General features: G+C 39.1%; 2 protein-coding genes across 23 annotated transcripts in view; one reads left to right on the forward strand and one right to left on the reverse strand.

Annotated features, from left to right (window-relative positions):
• NSUN6 (NOP2/Sun RNA methyltransferase 6) overlaps positions 1-17900 on the forward strand; it is an 86401-nt gene that overhangs the window by 49789 nt on the left and 18712 nt on the right. For 7 of the 12 annotated variants that reach the window (XM_064368379.1, XM_064368380.1, XM_064368382.1 and 4 more), the window contains exons 10-12: positions 2122-2247; positions 4549-6315; positions 8447-11371. In XM_064368379.1, coding sequence (XP_064224449.1) covers positions 2122-2247; positions 4549-4761 — 339 coding nt within the window. In that variant the 3' untranslated portion in view covers positions 4762-6315; positions 8447-11371. Of the gene's footprint in view, positions 1-2121; positions 2248-4548; positions 6316-8446; positions 11372-13717; positions 14811-17900 lie in introns of those variants that run through there. The other 5 variants (XM_064368387.1, XM_064368383.1, XM_064368390.1 and 2 more) reach the window with 5 other exon arrangements.
• Positions 7493-17900, reverse strand: part of CACNB2 (calcium voltage-gated channel auxiliary subunit beta 2) — a 397684-nt gene continuing 387276 nt past the window's right edge. For all 11 annotated transcript variants that reach the window (XM_012465458.2, XM_012465452.2, XM_012465450.2 and 8 more), the window contains 4 exons: positions 15697-15848; positions 14104-14199; positions 12003-12188; positions 7493-11335 (listed from right to left, as the gene is read on the reverse strand). In XM_012465458.2, the coding sequence (XP_012320881.1) occupies positions 10841-11335; positions 12003-12188; positions 14104-14199; positions 15697-15848 (929 nt within the window). In that variant the 3' untranslated portion in view covers positions 7493-10840. The remainder of the gene's footprint in view (positions 11336-12002; positions 12189-14103; positions 14200-15696; positions 15849-17900) is intronic.

The following is a 17900-nucleotide window of genomic DNA, read 5'->3' on the forward strand; positions in this document are numbered from 1 at the left end:
CGTGGAGAGAAATTGAGAATGTGTACATTAGAGTCAGACACATGTTGACTTGAGCCATGGCTGCGCCACATAAGGGACTTTAGGTACCACATAAGGGACTTTAGGTACCACATAAGGGACTTTAGGTACATTGCTTTCTCTATCTGAGTAGTGGGGATAACAGCTGTACCTACTAGGAATACCTCATTGGTGATAGTCACCTTGCTTTGTGGTTGTTACAAGGATCTGTGGAGAAGAATTCATGTAAAGTGTTTAATACAGTAACTGGCACATAGTTACAAAGTTTAAATTTTGGTCAGTGTACTCTGGTTTTAAAAAGCACAAGTGTGTATACTCTGTTTTTAAAGATTTCCATTAAAATTTGAAAAATTAGGAGCTTAAAAAGTTGAACTTTAGGTATTTGAGACAAATCCATTTTAGCATAGCACCTTATCTCCTGATTCATTTATTCAAAAAATATTCATAGAGCACCTGCTATATGCAAGGCACTATTCTAGATGTTGACATTACAGCAGTGAGAAAGTAGACAAACACTCCATGCCCTTATTCACGAGGTTTCTATTCTAACTAGGGGAGGAAATAAATGAGTTTTTGTTTTTGGTTTTTTGGTTTTTGTTTGTTTGTTTTTGAGATGGAGTCTCGCTCTGCCTCCCAGGCTAGAGTGCAGTGGCGCGATCTTGGCTCATTGCAGCCTCTGCCTCCCGGGTTCAAGCGATTCTCTTGTTTCAGCCTCTCGAGAAGCTAGGACTACAGGCACATGCCATGTTGTCCAGTATAGTCTTGATCTCTGGACCTCGTGATCTGCCTGCCTCGGCTTCCCAAAGTGCTGGGATTATGGGCGTGAGCCACCACGCCTGGCCATAAATGAATTTTATAGTATATAAGAAGGCAATAACGCTGTGGCCCTATGGAGCAAGCTAAAGGAAGTGGGAATAGGAGTGTTAGATTGGAGTAGTTACAGTTTTACAGAGTGGTAGGGAATGTGACATACATGCAAACATAAAGAGCAAGCAGTACAGAGAATTAAGAGAGCTTTTCCAGCTGCTGCAAAGATTCTGAGGTGTGAACGTGCTTTGTGTATTCCAGAAACAGCAGGAGGCTGGTGTTGCCGAAGTAGAATGAGCCAGGGTAAGAGGTGTACAGGAGGAGGTCAGAGCCAACAAGAGACTTGTTTATGTCTGGCCTCAAAGGCCTCTGTAAGGACTTTGCCTTTGACTCTAAGTGATCATAGAGGACATGTGAGGGGCTTGGGGCTGAGAAGGGACAAGCTTAAAAGGACTGCTTTGGCTGCTGTACTGAGACTAGATTGCAGGAGGGCAGGGAAGAAAGCAGGCTGACAAAGTGGGAGGTTGTTGCAGTAATCTAGAAAAAAGGTGGAGGCTTGGACCACAGTGTGAGCAGTAGAAGTGGTGAGAAGTGGCCAGATTCTGGGTATAATTTGAAGGTAGAGCCAATAGAATTTGCTGATGGTTGGGGAGCCAGAAAAAGAGGCATAAAGGATAATCTGAGGTTTGGGACCTGAGATTCTGGAAAGATAGGAAGACTTCTGCAGTAGATTTCAGAGGGAAAATAGGAGTTCATTTTGGGATATGTGAAGTTTGATAATATTATAGAAATGTTGAGAAGGGCCAGGCCCATAGCTCACACCTACAATCCTAGCACTTTGGGAGGCCAAGGTGGGAGGATTGCTTGAGCTCGGGAGTTGAAGACAAGCCTGGGCAACAGTGAGACTTGATCTCTATTTAAAAAAATGAGAATAAAAAATGTTAAGAAGGCAACTGAACATTTAAGTAGGGAATTTAACAAGAAGGTCTGGCCTAAAAATATAAATTGGTGAATTTTCAGCATAAAAAGAAATAGTATCTAAAGGCGTGAAGGTGAATTATTGTATTTGGGGAAGTCTTGGTCCATATGGAGTATGACAGCTCCAAGATAATGCAGTGCATCTAGTCTGGCTGCAAGTATTGCTCTTGTGTACTATAATTACAGAAGAAATCCTTGTCACATAGAACATCATTTTATTTATCCCAAATATTTGAAAGATACACCTTATGCTATGAAATTCATTCAGATATTTATTTGGTCTTGTGCTGTGTGTGGTCTGATCACAGTTTTCTTTAGGCAGTTCAGCTGCTGAAGCCAGGGGGTGTGCTGGTTTATAGCACATGCACTATAACACTGGCTGAAAATGAAGAGCAAGTTGCTTGGGCCCTTACAAAATTTCCTTGTCTTCAGCTTCAGCCCCAGGTAGGAGTAATTTCATTTTTCTCTGTGTAACAAGATAAATCACAGAAACTGAAGCATGGTGGTAAACACAGGATGTTAATGAAGAAATAAATAATATTTCTAAAATGAACACTGTAACACATGAGAATGCTTGTCTAATTAGATCCATTTTAGACTTCCCATAATTTGCATGTCCTGACAAAGTTTTTTCTTTTCTTTGTTCCTTGCCATTGTGTTAAAATGGCACAGAGCTTGGGAGTATTTTTGTTAAGTGTTTATTCCACTTGTAGCTATTCGTGTTACTCAGCACCTTTCTTCTAAAAAGATTTTTTTCTTCCTTCCCAGTCCTGTATTTCTCTGATGTGGAAAATGTTGAGCATTTTCCCTCATGTCACATCAAAGCTCAAATGAGCTTTCACAACTGTGAGATAGCAGAAGACCAGCCTAAAGGGAAAAAAGTGCTTCCAGATGATTGTTTATTATATAAAATGCATAATATTTAAAAAGCTTTCTTGTATTTTGTTTTACCTAACACACTGTAACTTTCTGTTATGGTCTTTTTTTTTTTTTTTTGGAGACAGAATCTTGCTCTGTCACCATGTGCCAGGCTGGAGTGCACTAGCATGATCTTGGCTCACTGCAACCTCCGCCTCCCGGATTCAAGCAATTCTCTTGCCTCAGCCTCCCGAGTAGCTGGGACTATAGGTGTGCATCACCATGCCCAGCTAATTTTTGTATTTTATAGTAGAGACAGGGTTTCACCATGTTGGCCAGGATGGTCTCGATCTCTTGACCTGGTGATCCGTCCGCCTCGGCCTCCCAAAGTGCTGGGATCATAGGCGTGAGCCACTGTGCCCAGCAACTTTCTGTTATGGTCTTTATTAGAAAAGCATTTGGGATTAAGTTTAAATCTGTAATAGTGCTTTCTTACATTCAGATACATTGAGCATCTAATTTTAGTACCTTTCTGTATAGAAATTAGGTAATGAGAATACATAAATAAAAACAATTCAGAGATGGTTTCCAGACTCAGAAATTAAGATAATTACATTGTAGATGAAAGGAAGACTTCTGAATTCACTTGGAAATATACACACATACTCAAAATATATACCTAAAAGAGATGGGAAGTTTTGCCCTGACCCCCATGATAATAAATGATCTGTTTTCTTAAGTATGTCTGAAAAACTATCTTCATTAACATACGAATAATTGTCTGCGAAATGGTGACTTAAGTTAGGATTATAGATCTTCTTCAGTAGTTTGCAAGTATCACTCAAGGCCTTATGATTCCTCTACACTAATTGATACAGCCTTAAATTATGTGTCCCTTTCTAATGTTTGTTTTTCTGGTACATGTAAAAATGAGAAAAAGAAAACTTTTATCATCCAATTAGTATGGGTCAGAGAGAGGTACCTTAGATGCCTAAAGACTACCTTTCAGTTTTGGAAAATGTTAAATAAAGCTGAATTTTACCTATTACTTTTACTTTTTCTTAGCTGAATTTTATTTGTTGCTTTGGCTTTCTTTTCCTTCTTCCCCTCCCTCTCCCCCTTCTGCTCCCCTGTCCCTTCCTTCTCTTTTCTTTTCTTTCATTTTTTGAGACGAAGTGTCGCTCTGTCACCCAGGCTGGATCACCCAGGTACAATCTTGGTTTACTGCAACCTTTGCCTCCTGGGTTCAAGCAATTCTCATGCCTCAGCCTACCGAATAGCTGGGATTACATACATGCACCACCATGCCCGACTAATTTTTTGAATTTTTAGTAGAGAAGGGGGTTACCATGTTGGCCAGGCTGATCTCGAACTCCTGACCTCAGGTGATCTGCCTGCCTGAATGCTGGGATTACTGGTGTGAACCACTGTCCCTGGCCTCTGCTGCTTTATTGATAATAATGTTCTATTTACTGACTGCCCACTATATGCCAGGTATGATACCACCTTCTTAAGCCTTGTTTAATAGATGAGGAAATGTGGTTAGGTAAAGGTACCTAAAGTCACACAGCTAAAATGTGATAGAGCTGCAGTTTGAGTCCACGTATTTCCAGCTACTAAGCTCAGGCCTTTGGAAATGTCACAGTGCTTGATAATCATGTGTAATAACAGGGTATTTGTTCATCAGGTGACACATAGTATTGCTTTCCCACTTTACTGTCAGGAAAGCAGCACGTATTTTCTACCAAAATAAAAGGCATTTACTCATTTTTCTATTTTTGGAAGCTGTAGTCGTTACAACCCAATTTGTCTTTTAACTTAAATTGTAGCAGGCATACTTGCTAATTACAGGATGTTCATCCATATTGACTGACTTTCTCCAAACAGAAACCACAGATTGGAGGAGAAGGAATGAGGGGAGCTGGCCTCTCTTGTGAACAGTTGAAACAGCTGCAGCGATTTGATCCATCGGCTGTGCCATTACCAGACACTGACGTAGACTCTCTGAGAGAGACCAGAAGAGAAGACATGTTGTGGCTGGCTAATAAGGACTCTATAGGTTTTTTTATTGCAAAATTTGTAAAATACAAAAGCACTTAGGAGAGGATGGATCCTCAGAAATGAAAATTCCAAACATTTGCTGTCTGTGGTTTTTTTTTTTTTTTTAAAAACCAAAGTGTTGTCAGGCCAACTGAATGATGACATGGTTGCTAAGGAAACAGAAAAGGCTGCCAGCTGTTTAACCAGGGATCCAGAGACATAGAGGAAGTAGAGGGTGGTATGACACTATATTTTTTATTTTTAAAAGAATTTTTTTATGTATTTAGTAGAATATAAAGAAAAGGAGAAACCTGTAGATGTCTGGAGCATATTTTCATTTGCGATCTAATGTTTTAATTTGTAAAGAATGTAAGTCATTTATAATGTTAAAAATTAGTGAATCTAACAAAAGGAATAAATTAGCAATATTTGATGTGGTTATGAAAAGTGGTTTTTGTTCCCAGGTTCCTAAATAGTAGTTTAAGAACTCAGGGCATGGGAAATAAAACATTTACTATGTGTCAATAATGGAGGTAAATATTTTACCTGACTTACTATCTGCTTATTTGGTAAGTCAACCCCTTTGAAATGAAGTCTGGGTCTCCTCTAAACGATAGTGTGCTAGACTATCATAGTCTAAAATGATAGTCTATGTTTAATGTTTTTTATAATTTTAAACAAAGTAAAATGAGTATTTACTTTGTAGATTTAGAAAATGAGATTATTCTGTAGTTGGGGTAACTTATGTATTTGAAACATATAAGTTATTAGAAACTGCTTGGTGAGAAAGAAAAAGTCAGCTCTGGCCCTGGGAAGTGGCCTGGACTGACCCTTATCGCTGGGCTTTGTGTTCTCCTGTTGAACATAAACATTTCACTTAACACCAACATCAGACAAGGCAGCTGTACCTATCATAGATCCAGACAAAAAAGACCACAATCAAGTCTGAACTCAGACAAAAAGACAGATCATCCTTCGAACTGCAAAAATATCCAAGCATCCCACTGTAGTGGCCAATGTAAGTGACTGCTTTTCAATTTAATTTTACTTTTTAAAGACAAGGTCTTGCTCCACCACCCAGGCTGGAGTGCAGTGGCATGATTTCGTAGCTCATTGCAACCTCAAACTCCTGGACTAAAGCAATCTTCCTGCCTCAGCCTCCCATGTAGCTAGGACAACACAGGATGCTTGGCTAATTTTTTTTTTAAGAGATCGGATCTTGTTGTGTTACTCAAGCTGGTCTTGAACTCCCGGCCTGAAGCAGTCCCCCTACCTTGGCCTTCCAAAGCACTGGGATTATAGATGTTAGCCACTGCACCCAGCCCGCTTTTTAAAACAAATGAACTACAGCCTTAGGATTTTGCTTTTCTATTGGCTTTTTAGATCAATCAGAATACTCAGTACCCAGCCATAGTTTTAAGCCTGTCTCATGTGGTGTTATATCCATCATACTGTTAGCTTTCGTTCAGATCACCCAAAAGTTATCAGACCTTGGATATAAGATGTGGATAATTGCCTAATAGTTTGATTTTTTTTCCCCCTCACAGGTTTTCTTTAGGACTTTCTCATAACTATTTATTGTATCCATAAGGATTGCAAGGTCTCTTGGATCAGGTAAGACCTTTAGATGGCCTCTTCTTTAAAGAAGTTTTTCTTGAATACCCTTCCCTGAGGTTGGATAGGTACTGCTCCCCTTCTCTCTGCCCCTAGCACCCACATCTAATGTTCTCCTGGCACTTACCACACTCTGATCCAACTTTTCTAGCCATGCCTCTTAAGTCTCACCCCCACACTTGAAAAACATCCTCCAGGCAGAGACCCTGTCCTGCCTTTTCTCTCCGTCACAGCTTCAGAGCAGACAGTCAATAGATACTTACTGTTTGAGAGAAAAATTACTTCAAGCAAGCAAACTTGTGTCTCTCTTACATCCCTCATTCTGCCTTATATCCTGTAGATGTCATTTCACTAAAGAGAAACAGTTTTCCTGTGTGACTTATCTTTTCAGGACTTAGCATACCTCCTTAAACTGTGTGTTTTAAGAAACTCTACAAAAAATCATTTTCTGTCATGCTTGCTGCAAATCCTTATTTGCTAAGCTGGGATGAAAATCGCAGAAAATTAGCCTAGCAACAAACCTGTACTCATGTAGATGTCTGATTAATACCAACAGATATCAAAATACAACCAGTGCCAGCAAATAGAAGAAAAATACTTACATAATGAAAACAAGACAAAGAATACTGTTCAGAATTTTTCCTTGAACATGGACAATTTTTAGTGGGTTTCTACCTTTCAAAAACTTCGCAAATTGGAAAAATCACATAATCTTAAGGGACATGGAAATACTAGGAAAAAATGCAGTAAGAAGGTGAAAAAATCAGGGAAATGTGAGGGAAAATTAATATGTATTTTAACATATTTAGTATTAACATTTCTATGAAACAGAAAAAATACTTAAGTTCAACAGAGTACATTTACTTCAAAACCCTGTGTCATGTTTTAGTTGAAAGAAGCAAAGTACACATAGTTAAAAGTACAACGTAGCAGAAATTAAACACTTGATCCAGAACCCATCAGGGACCCAGATTATTCTACTACAGCTCAGATTTAAAAAAAATCTTTTATCTACCTTGAGCTTTTTTTAAAGTCAGATATAATAGGAAGATTACTGAAAGAACATAAAGTGTTTAGCATTGCCCTTAAGAAAGATGCCCCGCAGGTGGGAAGTGAATATTTAATATAGTCTCAACTACATCAATCATTCCTAAGATGGCAATTAATACTACTAATAAACAGTGCAGAAGCCAGCTCTTTATTTGTTTTATATGAATTACTTTAAACCAGGTTTGTTAGACAGTTCAGTGTAGCTGACAGTGAATGTTGCTTTAACAGGAATGCATAGCAGACCATGTTAAAAATGTGGCATTATCCCAAAATACAACATGACTAAGACATCCTACATTTAGCAGCACCTTTTTGTAACAGTAACTTAAATGAGCAGTGGAGAAAGAGCATAGGAAAGACTGAAATGGGTATGACCAAAAAAAAGAAAAGAACTATTAAATACATTTCCAGCATTTTCTAGGTTGACTACAAAACTCATGGTTCTAAAACTGAGTAGGTTAAGATTAAGCCTTTGTTGTGTGAAGATATTATAATTTTACATTCCACAGGTCAGTAAATATCCCATTGCCCTTGGGATCATTTTTTCATTTACAAATTTACTATACAGTTTACACATATGCCCACTAAACAGTTTTCACGTGTAGATGCTATGTCAAATCCTTCAAGCTAGTTTTTTGAGAAATATTCTGATTTGCACTAATACGTTCCACAGTAAAGTGCAAGCTAAGAATCCAGGTACAAAATAAAAAAGATGGAAACTCTCACCACTACTCTTTGAAAGGGATTAATGATAGCAGCAAGTATGATAAATACCAGCTATGTTTCAAGAATTTATTCTGAAATCATTAATTGGGATGAAATAGTAAGAAAGGATTGAACTAGTAATTGTGAATATCTTACCATGACAAAAATTTTGCCAGAAATATTTTATAAAAGCAATTTTAATTAGAATATGGTCTCCTACCAATGTAAGAATTGTCAAGTTTATTAAGACTGTTTTTATATTCAATAAATAAATTCATGTAAACAGTATAGAGCTAATTAACAAATTGAGGGAAATGTTTTATATATAAGCTGATAAAACGTTATATATGTAACTAATTTTTATTTTCTTTTTCAGACACCAGGTTGTCACCAGCCTGGAGTGCAGTGGTGCAATCACGGCTCACTGCAGCCTCCACCTCCTGGGCTCAAGTGATCCTCCTGCCTCAGCCTCCCAAGTAGCTGAGTCTACAGGTACACTCTACCACCCCAGCTTAATCATTTTTAATACTGAGTTTTCTTGGGGATAAGGGAAATAAGGAGTTAAATGTAAAACGGTTTTACTTATAAAAATCTAGGCTTATTTGGCAAGACCTTGGAGTAATCAAGGAAGCAAAACAAAGATTATTTTATAACTATTATTTTGTTAAATTGTTTTTGTTTTGAGATGGAGTCTCATTCTGTCGCCCAGGCGACAGTGGCATGATCTTGGCTCACTGCAGCCTCTGCCTCCTGGGTTCAAGCGATTCTCCTGCCTTAGCCTCCTGTGTAGCTGGGATTATAGGCGTGCACCCTACCACAGCCTGCTAATTTGTTGTATTTTTAGTAGAGATGGGGTTTCATCACGTTGGCCAGGCTGGTCTTGAACTCCTAACCTCAGGTGATTCACCTGTCTCGGCCTCCCAAAGTGTTGGGATTACAGGTATGGTCCACCACACCTGGCTGATTATTTTGTTACATAAGGTAATGTGCAGATCTGAAATTAGATAATTTTAGACAGGCATTTTCCAGGGACAAACTTCAAGTGCCAGGTACTTGCACTCTTAATACTGTCTTATCCAGTTATAATTGGACAAAATATACACTTGAGACACAGAAAAGGTCTTAGCCTTAAACATGATGACATTGTAAGCGTCTTACAGCAGTGTAATTGAGGCATGGAGATAAGGTCTTCAGGGTTCCCCTTCAGAGTAGATGTCTTGTGTAGGATAATACTAACATTTTATTCACTTTAAGTCGCCCCATTTTGCCCTGATTACTTCTGAAGAACAGAAACTTTGGTTATAAGAAGCACTTCTGGGTTCTGACAGACAGTGAACCTGCTGGAGTTGGTGGTGGGGAGGAGTGATAGGTAACTGGGAGGTAAACAACAGCAATAGTAGGCAGGTTAGAAAATGAAGTGGGAGAAGTTATAAAAATTTATTTTCCCACGAAATAATTCCACAAGCTGTGTAAACGTTTCTTACTCAAACAAATACTCTAACACACAAAGATTATACATTCCAGTGAAACACTCACAGTAAAATTGCCTGTATTTTTACTCTCTAGGAGCAAAAACAAGGAGGCAGCAGATGAATGCTTTCCTAGTTACCTTTGGCAGCAAGCTTACTCACATTCCCTGACTGCTCAATGGGTTATTAAAGCAACATATAGCACAATTAAATACAGAGCCAGGTGGGCAGAATGCTCGATATCAGTCTCTAGTTTTTTCACTAGTCTTCAGCATTCCAATTTATCTCAACCATTCAGTCACTCGTGCACACTCTTACGTATGGACACGCACACGTGCATATAGCGAGTTCCGGCTCATAGACTCCAGTGCAGTGACTAGAACAGACACTAGCTACTAAGAATGTGTCACAATCAATCAATCAGTGTGAACTGTAGGGAGGACAACCACCTCTCGAGTTTTATATTTACCATAATTTATGGTGAAAATTACAAACTTACAAGGATGGTATGACATTCAGAATTCAAACCTTTTCAAGTCAAGCAATCACACATATTTACAGTATGTACAGACTTTCTACTAGAATGAGGATAGGTGTCTAGACAATGTTATTACAAATTTCCTGAATGTGGGCATTTCTAGTCCCTGTAATTAATTCATAAAGCAAATCTGCTGACTTGGCATTAAGACTCTAAAATAGTGTGATCAAACTGATATATATATATATATATTATATGTAAGAAGGTGTTTGCAGAAATAACATTTACAAACTGTCTATACAGTACACAGTACTAGTACATAGAAAATAGATTCTAACTTTATGATCCCCTTTGTGTAAGGCAAGACTGAATCTGTTCCCAAATTTAGTCAGCCAGAGGTACAAGCAAGAAACAGTGGTCCATGAATGAATATGCAAATCAGGTGCCTGCGTATTAAAAATCTGGATAAATGAGAAATTCCACTTTTTAATCTGTGCTGATTCAGGCTTGTTGGATACATCAACTAGATTTCTTAGAACACTAACATCACCTGGGTGGCAACAGATTTTGTTCAAGTGGCAGCTACCCAAAACAGTTTTTGAAGAGTCCAGTATACAACTGGAGAACTGCAGCCATACCAGGCCAATTTATGTAGCACTTACTTACAAAAGAAAAAAAAAATGTGTCTTAATACTCTATTCATGCTATTGCTATTCAAGCAACAGCAATACAAAATGTTACAAGACAGATCACATATGATTGCAATGTAGACCCCAAAGACTTTTAAAAAAAACACACACACACACACACAAAAGGGCAAAAGTCATTGGCGGATGTAAACATCCCTGTTCCACTCCCCAGCCTCATTCCGTTTTCTGGATATCACTTCTCCATCCTTTTCACAGTAGCGATCCTTGGATTTATGACGGCTGCGCTGTTTGTTGCACTCGTTGTGGTCCTGCTCTCGATCCACGTCCCGGCAACGGTGCCGAGACTCCCTGTGTCGGTGGTCACTGCTCCCATGGGTCTCATCTCTGTGGTTGTGGTCACGGTGTGAGGCATAGTGGTCCACGTGGTCATGGGAATAATCTTCCTTTGGCTCCACGTAGGCTGAGTCTCGACTCTCCTGGGTTTCTGAGTCAAATGTCTCTTGCCTGGAGAGGCCGCGACTTGTCCCACTGCGATGGTTGTGGTGTGGGGCTGAGGAGGAAGAACGGTGCTGGGATTTCTTGACTGGTTCCATGCTAGGTTCTTCTTCAGGTTGGGAAGCAGAACGGACAGGAGCGGAGCGATCAGTCCTTTGATCACCTTGAGAACCCTGGCAGCCAAAGGAGCACACTGGATGTTAACCAAGGTCAGTGGGTGCAGAACATATCACAGAGGAGCTAGCTACGTTCAGGCAGAGTCCTTTTTAAGCATCTGAAAAGCTGAAATGAAGTCTAACCGAGCTTAATCCCTTTGGTAACATCCAGTAGGATTTATAAGGCTTATACTATATTAAATTGGACTTTGTAAGTGCCTAGAACAGTGCTCATGATAATCTTTTTCTTTTAAAAAGAAGCAGGGAAAGTCTTCTTTTATATGTTCTCCTGTGGTTCAAATACAGATGCAGGTCCCTGATACTTTTCTATACAGGGGTATAAACTTAACTACCTCTGCTTGACTGTATGTCAAGAATATTAAAAATGGCAAATGCTTACAAGATACAATATGGGACAGGTACTGTTCTTGACCCTTCGCATATAATAACTCATTAACACAACAGCCCTTTGAGATTAGTAATTCCAGCAGTGTCATGGACAGTTTGCCATTATTATTCCTGAGGCAAGAACAGCTAAGAAACTTGCCTAAGGTTATCCACCCCAGAACTCGTAAAAGGTGGAGCCAGGATTTGAATCTAGGTAATCCGCTTCCACAGTTTGTGCTGCTGTTTAGAAAGTTTCTGTAGTCTCAGCATGTATAGAAAACATAAAAACTCCCCTTACCTGTGAATTAGAGGCTAGGGTGGGGCTAAGAGGCAGACTTGAAGTGGCTAATGTACGGCTAAGGAGAGGGTTGGGGAGGCTGCTGCTGGGAGGATGGGTGGCCTTCCAGTAGGCCTCCAGATAGTCGGCAAGGTGCTCACAGGCATCCTCAAGCTGGTTCTCATCCAAGATCACATCAAACAACTCCTGCAGAGGCAGACATTCCAGACCACATTGATGGCAGCCCTGTTTTCACCCCCTTCCCACCTCCATAAGAAGAGGGAGGGGCTCATGAGCTGCACCCCTTTGCACTTGCTCCTACTGTCTCCTTTTTATTTAGTCATCAAGTGTCTGACTACCTCAAATCATTGTTTAGGGCTCTGAATGCTTAACTAATAATGGCCAGAATGGTAACAGTTGTTAAGGACATTTATCTATCCTCAATGAAGAAAGACATGGCTACTATGATAGAAAAAGAGATGTGTATATATTTGAGCAGAATAGGAAGAAGCCTACTCTTGACGGCAATAACATGAAATCTTTATTTGAGATGGCGTCTCACTTTGTTGCCCAGGCTGGAGTGCAGTGGCCTGATCTTGGCTCACTGCAACCTCGGCCTCCAGGTTCAAGCAATTTTCGTGTGTCAGCCTCTACAGTAGCTAGGGTTACAAGTGCCCCCCACCACGCCCAGCTAATTTTTGTATTTTTAGTAGAATTGGGGTTTTGCCATGTTGGCTAAGCTGGCGTCGAACTCCTGGCCTCAAGTGATTCACCCGCCTCAGCCTCCCAGTGCTGGGATTACAGGTATGAGCCACTATGCCCAGCCCAAGATTATGAAATCTGAATTTAGAAATTAGTAACATAAGATTAGCATGTGAAATTGGGCAGAAGCAGCTGAAACCATTCATAATCTGACATTGTCCAAACTTCAAAGTAGTTCACTAGAGAAAAAAACGTGTCGCTTTTCAAAAGATTTTTTAGAATTCATCATAAATTTTAACATATTAAGCAATCGGATAGTTATAGCCTCTGAAATAGCTACGCTTACAAAGTGGGGGTGGGGGAAAGCCCGGCACAGTGGCTCATGCCTGTAATCCCAGCACTTTGGGAGGCTGAGATGGGCAGATGACTTGAGGTCAGGAGTTTGAGACCAGCCTGGGCAACGTGGCAAAACCCCGTCTCTGCTAAAAATACAACACTTAATGGGGCGTGGTGGCATGCGCCTGTAGTCCCAGCTACTTGGAGGGCCAAGGTGGGAGGATTGCTTGAGCCTGGTAGGCAGAGGTTGCAGCAGTGAGCTGAGATGCCACCGCTGCACGCCAGCCTAAGTGACAGAGCAAGACCCTACCTCCAAAAGTAAACCTAGGAAAGCTCTATATAGCCCCTAGGCATTGTATGTAAAGCATAGACCGTAGGAATGAATCTAGGTAACTCATTGCTTAGAAATTGATTAAATGTCTCAGATAGTTAGAGTAGATACCTTGCTCCCTATGATCAGAAATGAATTAATATACCAACTTCATATAGACTCATCATACAAGCCAAATTTTTGGAACCATGATCTTGTGTTAGGTATTAACAAAGTGAAGTTACTACAGGATGTACGGTAGCTTTTTGTAAGCTAAGATCATCATTTGGATTATTTGTGCTCAAAATACATGATCCTGGAATGAGGGAGGAGAGTTTACTTTGGAATGAATATCACTTTAAGTGATGAGGATTCTCTTCCCTGACAGGTGTTTGACTGACTGTTGTTTAAAAATACAATGCCAGTCTGGCCAGGCATGGTGGCTCATGCCTGTAATCCTTGGAAGGCCAAAACAGGAGGATGGCTTTGGCCCAGGAGTTCTAGCCCAGCCTGGGCAACATAGCAAGACCCCATCTCTACAGGAAAAAAAAAAAAAAAGTTATCCAACCATGGGGGCATGCACCTATAGTGTAAGCTACTTGGAAGACTGAAGCAAAACAGTCACTTGAGCCCAGGAGTATGGGGCTGCAGTGAGCTATGATCACACCATTGTACTCCCAACATGGGCAACACAGCAAGCCTCTGCCTCAAAAAAAAAAAAAAGCCAGGTCTGATCTCAGTAACTGGATTATGCTGTATATAGAGATAACTTACTGGAGGACACTGAGCCAGTTTATCAGCTGCTACCATCTGGACGTTGAGGTGTTTAGCTTGAGATTTCCCTCGAGATTTTATTAACCTTTGTAAAACCTGTAAAAGATAATGAGTTTTTAACAGAGTAATAAGTACACTCAGGTAAACTACAAGGTACATTATTCACTCCTTTCTCTGGGGCCTTTGTATATACACCCAAGGGGCTTGTAATAGATTGAGCTATAAGAGTATCTGCAAAATTAACATAAATCATAGTTGCATGCTTTAAGCACTCACATTCTTTTTTCTAAGCTAGCAGATCTCAAATGTTTTGTCTTACAACCTCTTTAAATTAGCTAAAATGGAAAACTACTCAATTTGTTTTAAATAAAAATAGCTACATTTTTGACAAATCTAATAGATGTGTTCATAGAAGACAATTAAGTCTTCCAAGCTTCTACAGTCAACCTGCTGCAATGTTTTGCTTTGGTTGAAATATGTGAAGAAAATCCAACCTCCTACAGATTTTTAATTGAGAAAAGGAGAAACAATTTAGTACCCTTTTCAGATAGTCATCTTTGATACTACACCAAACTCAACAAATGGTAGTTCCTTAAAGACTAGTTGCTCGGTGAAATTTTCTTACTCCATGACATTCAACTGAGTCTGTCTTGAAATTAACATTATTCATTGATCACATACAGACAGTAATGGTTCGCTGGCTTCAGATCTTCCAAATGTTGACATATTTCATTATTCACTGTATTATCCTTGATCTCATCAGAGAAATAATTATTGGGAAGCTTCCAAGTTCTCAGAGGTACATACAAGTTTTCTAAAATTCTGATTGTTGTCAGAAAGCTTGAGTTTTATCATTGGCAACACGTGCTGTTCTCCTTGAAGTGACAGGTTTGCTTTGTCCAAGAAAAATCTGCTATACCCAAGTCTGAATAAGCATAGCCTGTCAGTTGTTTTTGAGATAAAAATTCTATGAAAAACATGACTAGTTTAGTTCACAACTCAATCACACTAGCGCTTCTCCTGACATTTGTTGGTATGCAACAAGAGCTTTGTGTGTACTTTGTTTTATTACATTGAATATTAAAAGTCAAGATTCAATAAAAGTAATAAACTTTACTACTTCATCAGGACATTCTTAAGTGAAAATGGCTTTTTCCTTCTTGAACTGTGAAAGCATGGTGGTGATAAATACAGTAACTGCTGGTACTTTGATACCACAGTCTTGATTCATGCTCAAACGCCAGCAGTTTTACCCACCATTGCTTTTGCATCAGCCAAGCATATGTCAAAACAGTGAATATGGCAAATAATGTATTAGTAGTATCATGGAGGTAGTTTTGACTAAATGGACAGTCTAAAAGTGTCTCAAGACCCTCCAGGGATCCATGGACCACACTTTGAGAATGGCTGTCCTAAGCCATGAAACTAATCATGCCTTGTTTATATCAATTTAGAAATTCTTGATTACCATGTCTCTTCAGATTCTATATACATGATAAAAGCTATCACAATAGCCTTATTATAGACAGCAGAACATAAAATACATTTTAGTGGAAGTTTGATTATAGAGCAAACAGTAGCAATCCTACTTACCTTAGGAGAAGAAATCTTTACATATACGATAATAGGGGCCAAGGAGGTTTTACTAAGTTGAGCTGGATGATTAATCGTATCTGCATCAAGGACCACTAATTGCAATGTTCTTGCAAGTTCAAAAATCCTTTCAATTTCACTCTGAACTTCCGCTGTAAAAGGTGAAACAGTTTAAAGTGCAGTATTTTTAAGATAAAGTAAAATGATATCTTATTTCTTCAACAGAAAGGTGAGTAGGTCAGCCATTATGTTAATGTTTATAGGCAATAGAATTGATAAAAAATTACAACAGTAATTTATCCTTTTGGAAAGGGCTCTTTTTCCACACATCATTAGGATTTAAGGAATTTTTCTCTCAGACAGCTACAGAATTTACTTTTAGTATAATACTCGGATTATGGAAATTTTTAGCGCTCTCTGCTGACATTCTTTGTGCTTCCACTCTATAAAATCATTTCATAAAACTGTTGTAAGAACTGTGAAATATCTCCGTGTGTTCATTGCAGACCACTTTGCCCTAGCAACCATTACAAATTTTGCTTTTGGTGCATGGGCCGAACTATGTTTACATGTCACCTGTATGCTGTCTAGATATGTTTATTAACAAGCTGAAATACAACATAAAAGAAGAAAGACATGATTGGCACCAGTAAAAAACTTACCCAGAAACACCGCATATTTTCCAACAAAAGGAATACCCCTTTAATAGTCATGTTGTAAAAGGGCAGTTTTCTGAGGCAGCACTACAGAAATCTAAAGTATGAAATTTATAGAAACTTATCACCAAATATTTAAAATTCTACTTGAACTCCAAGAAAATTACATTCAGTTCATCTACTGCTCCATGATCTCCAAAGAGTCAAAAACAGGCCTGACAGAATTTTCTGCAATGAGGGAAATATTCTCCATATGTAGTCCAGTGTGGCAGCAGCTAATCACCTGTGGCTACTGAGCTAGTGTGAACAGGCAACTACATTTTTAAAATTTAGTAATTTAAATAGCCAGAAGCTACTATTACTAGGCAGCATATACAGCATAATACATAGCTTGTGTTTCCCACTGCAGTCATGGAGATTGAATTCCATGAGACTTTTATGCCAGAAAATGTGGACTTACAATTACCTTTTAATACCTCTTAGGTAGTTAGATCCATGCCAGAAGCTTCCTAGAGATAATTTTAACTAGTACATTATTCAAGAAAAGGCGAGTCCCTGATCACTGTTGTGATCTGCCTCACAATGTTATGACTCGAGTCCTTTTGTTTACCTGGATATCTGTAAAAAATCAGGGCCCAAACTACATGACATACTAGCTTTAAAATAATGTTGGGCCCCTGAGCCCACTCAAGTTCCAACCTAAATTAATATTTATTGCAAGCATTAAGAAATCAGATCACAAAGATTTTCATCTTTGTTTCACCTGGTAATAAGTGTTGACACAGTCACAGCATCTCATACCTTCAGTGTAACTCCTTGCATTTAAAGGTTTGAGCACTATATTTTCATTGATTATAAGTTTAATATGTGTTTTTTTTTCTTGAGACAGAGTCTCATTCTGTTTCCCAGGCTGGCGTGCCGCTGTGCAGTCCCGGCTCACTGCAACCTCCTCTGCCTCCCTGGTTCAACTGATTCTCTCGCCTCAGCCTCCCATGTAGCTGGGATTACAGGCATGCACCACCAAGCCCAGCTAATTTTTTGTATTTTTAGTAGTGAAAGGGTTCCACTATGCTGGCCAGGCTGGTCTCAAACTCCTGACCTCAAGTGATCTGTCCACCTCAGCCTTCCAAAGTGCTGGGATTACAGGCATAAGCCACTGCACCTGGCCATAATATATGCTCACTGTATAAAATCTGGATAACATTTTAAAAATTACATATACAGATATTATTTCTATTATGTCAATATAGTAACACGGGTTTTAATGTATATACATATATAAAGATCTTTCTGGTAGTCTTACATACATATCATGCTCAGAATTTACTCTAATAAAGAAATTTCAAAAACTTCCCTTATGTTCATTTCTGAAACTGAAAGTCAATTTGATTCTTTCTAGTGGTCCTAGCGAATGAAAAAATGCAGCTCAGCATCTTGAAGATGGGGCAAGCCTTCTTCATCTCCCTACATCCCAATGAATTAAACTGAAAAATGAATAACACCTTTCTATGCTTTATACCTCTAATATGTATAAATTTCAGGAGCAAT

Source organism: Aotus nancymaae, unplaced genomic scaffold (genome assembly GCF_030222135.1).
Source record: "Aotus nancymaae isolate 86718 unplaced genomic scaffold, 86718_ANA_hifiasm-v0.15.2.pri h1tg000077l, whole genome shotgun sequence".
Taxonomy (NCBI): Eukaryota; Metazoa; Chordata; class Mammalia; order Primates; family Aotidae; genus Aotus; species Aotus nancymaae.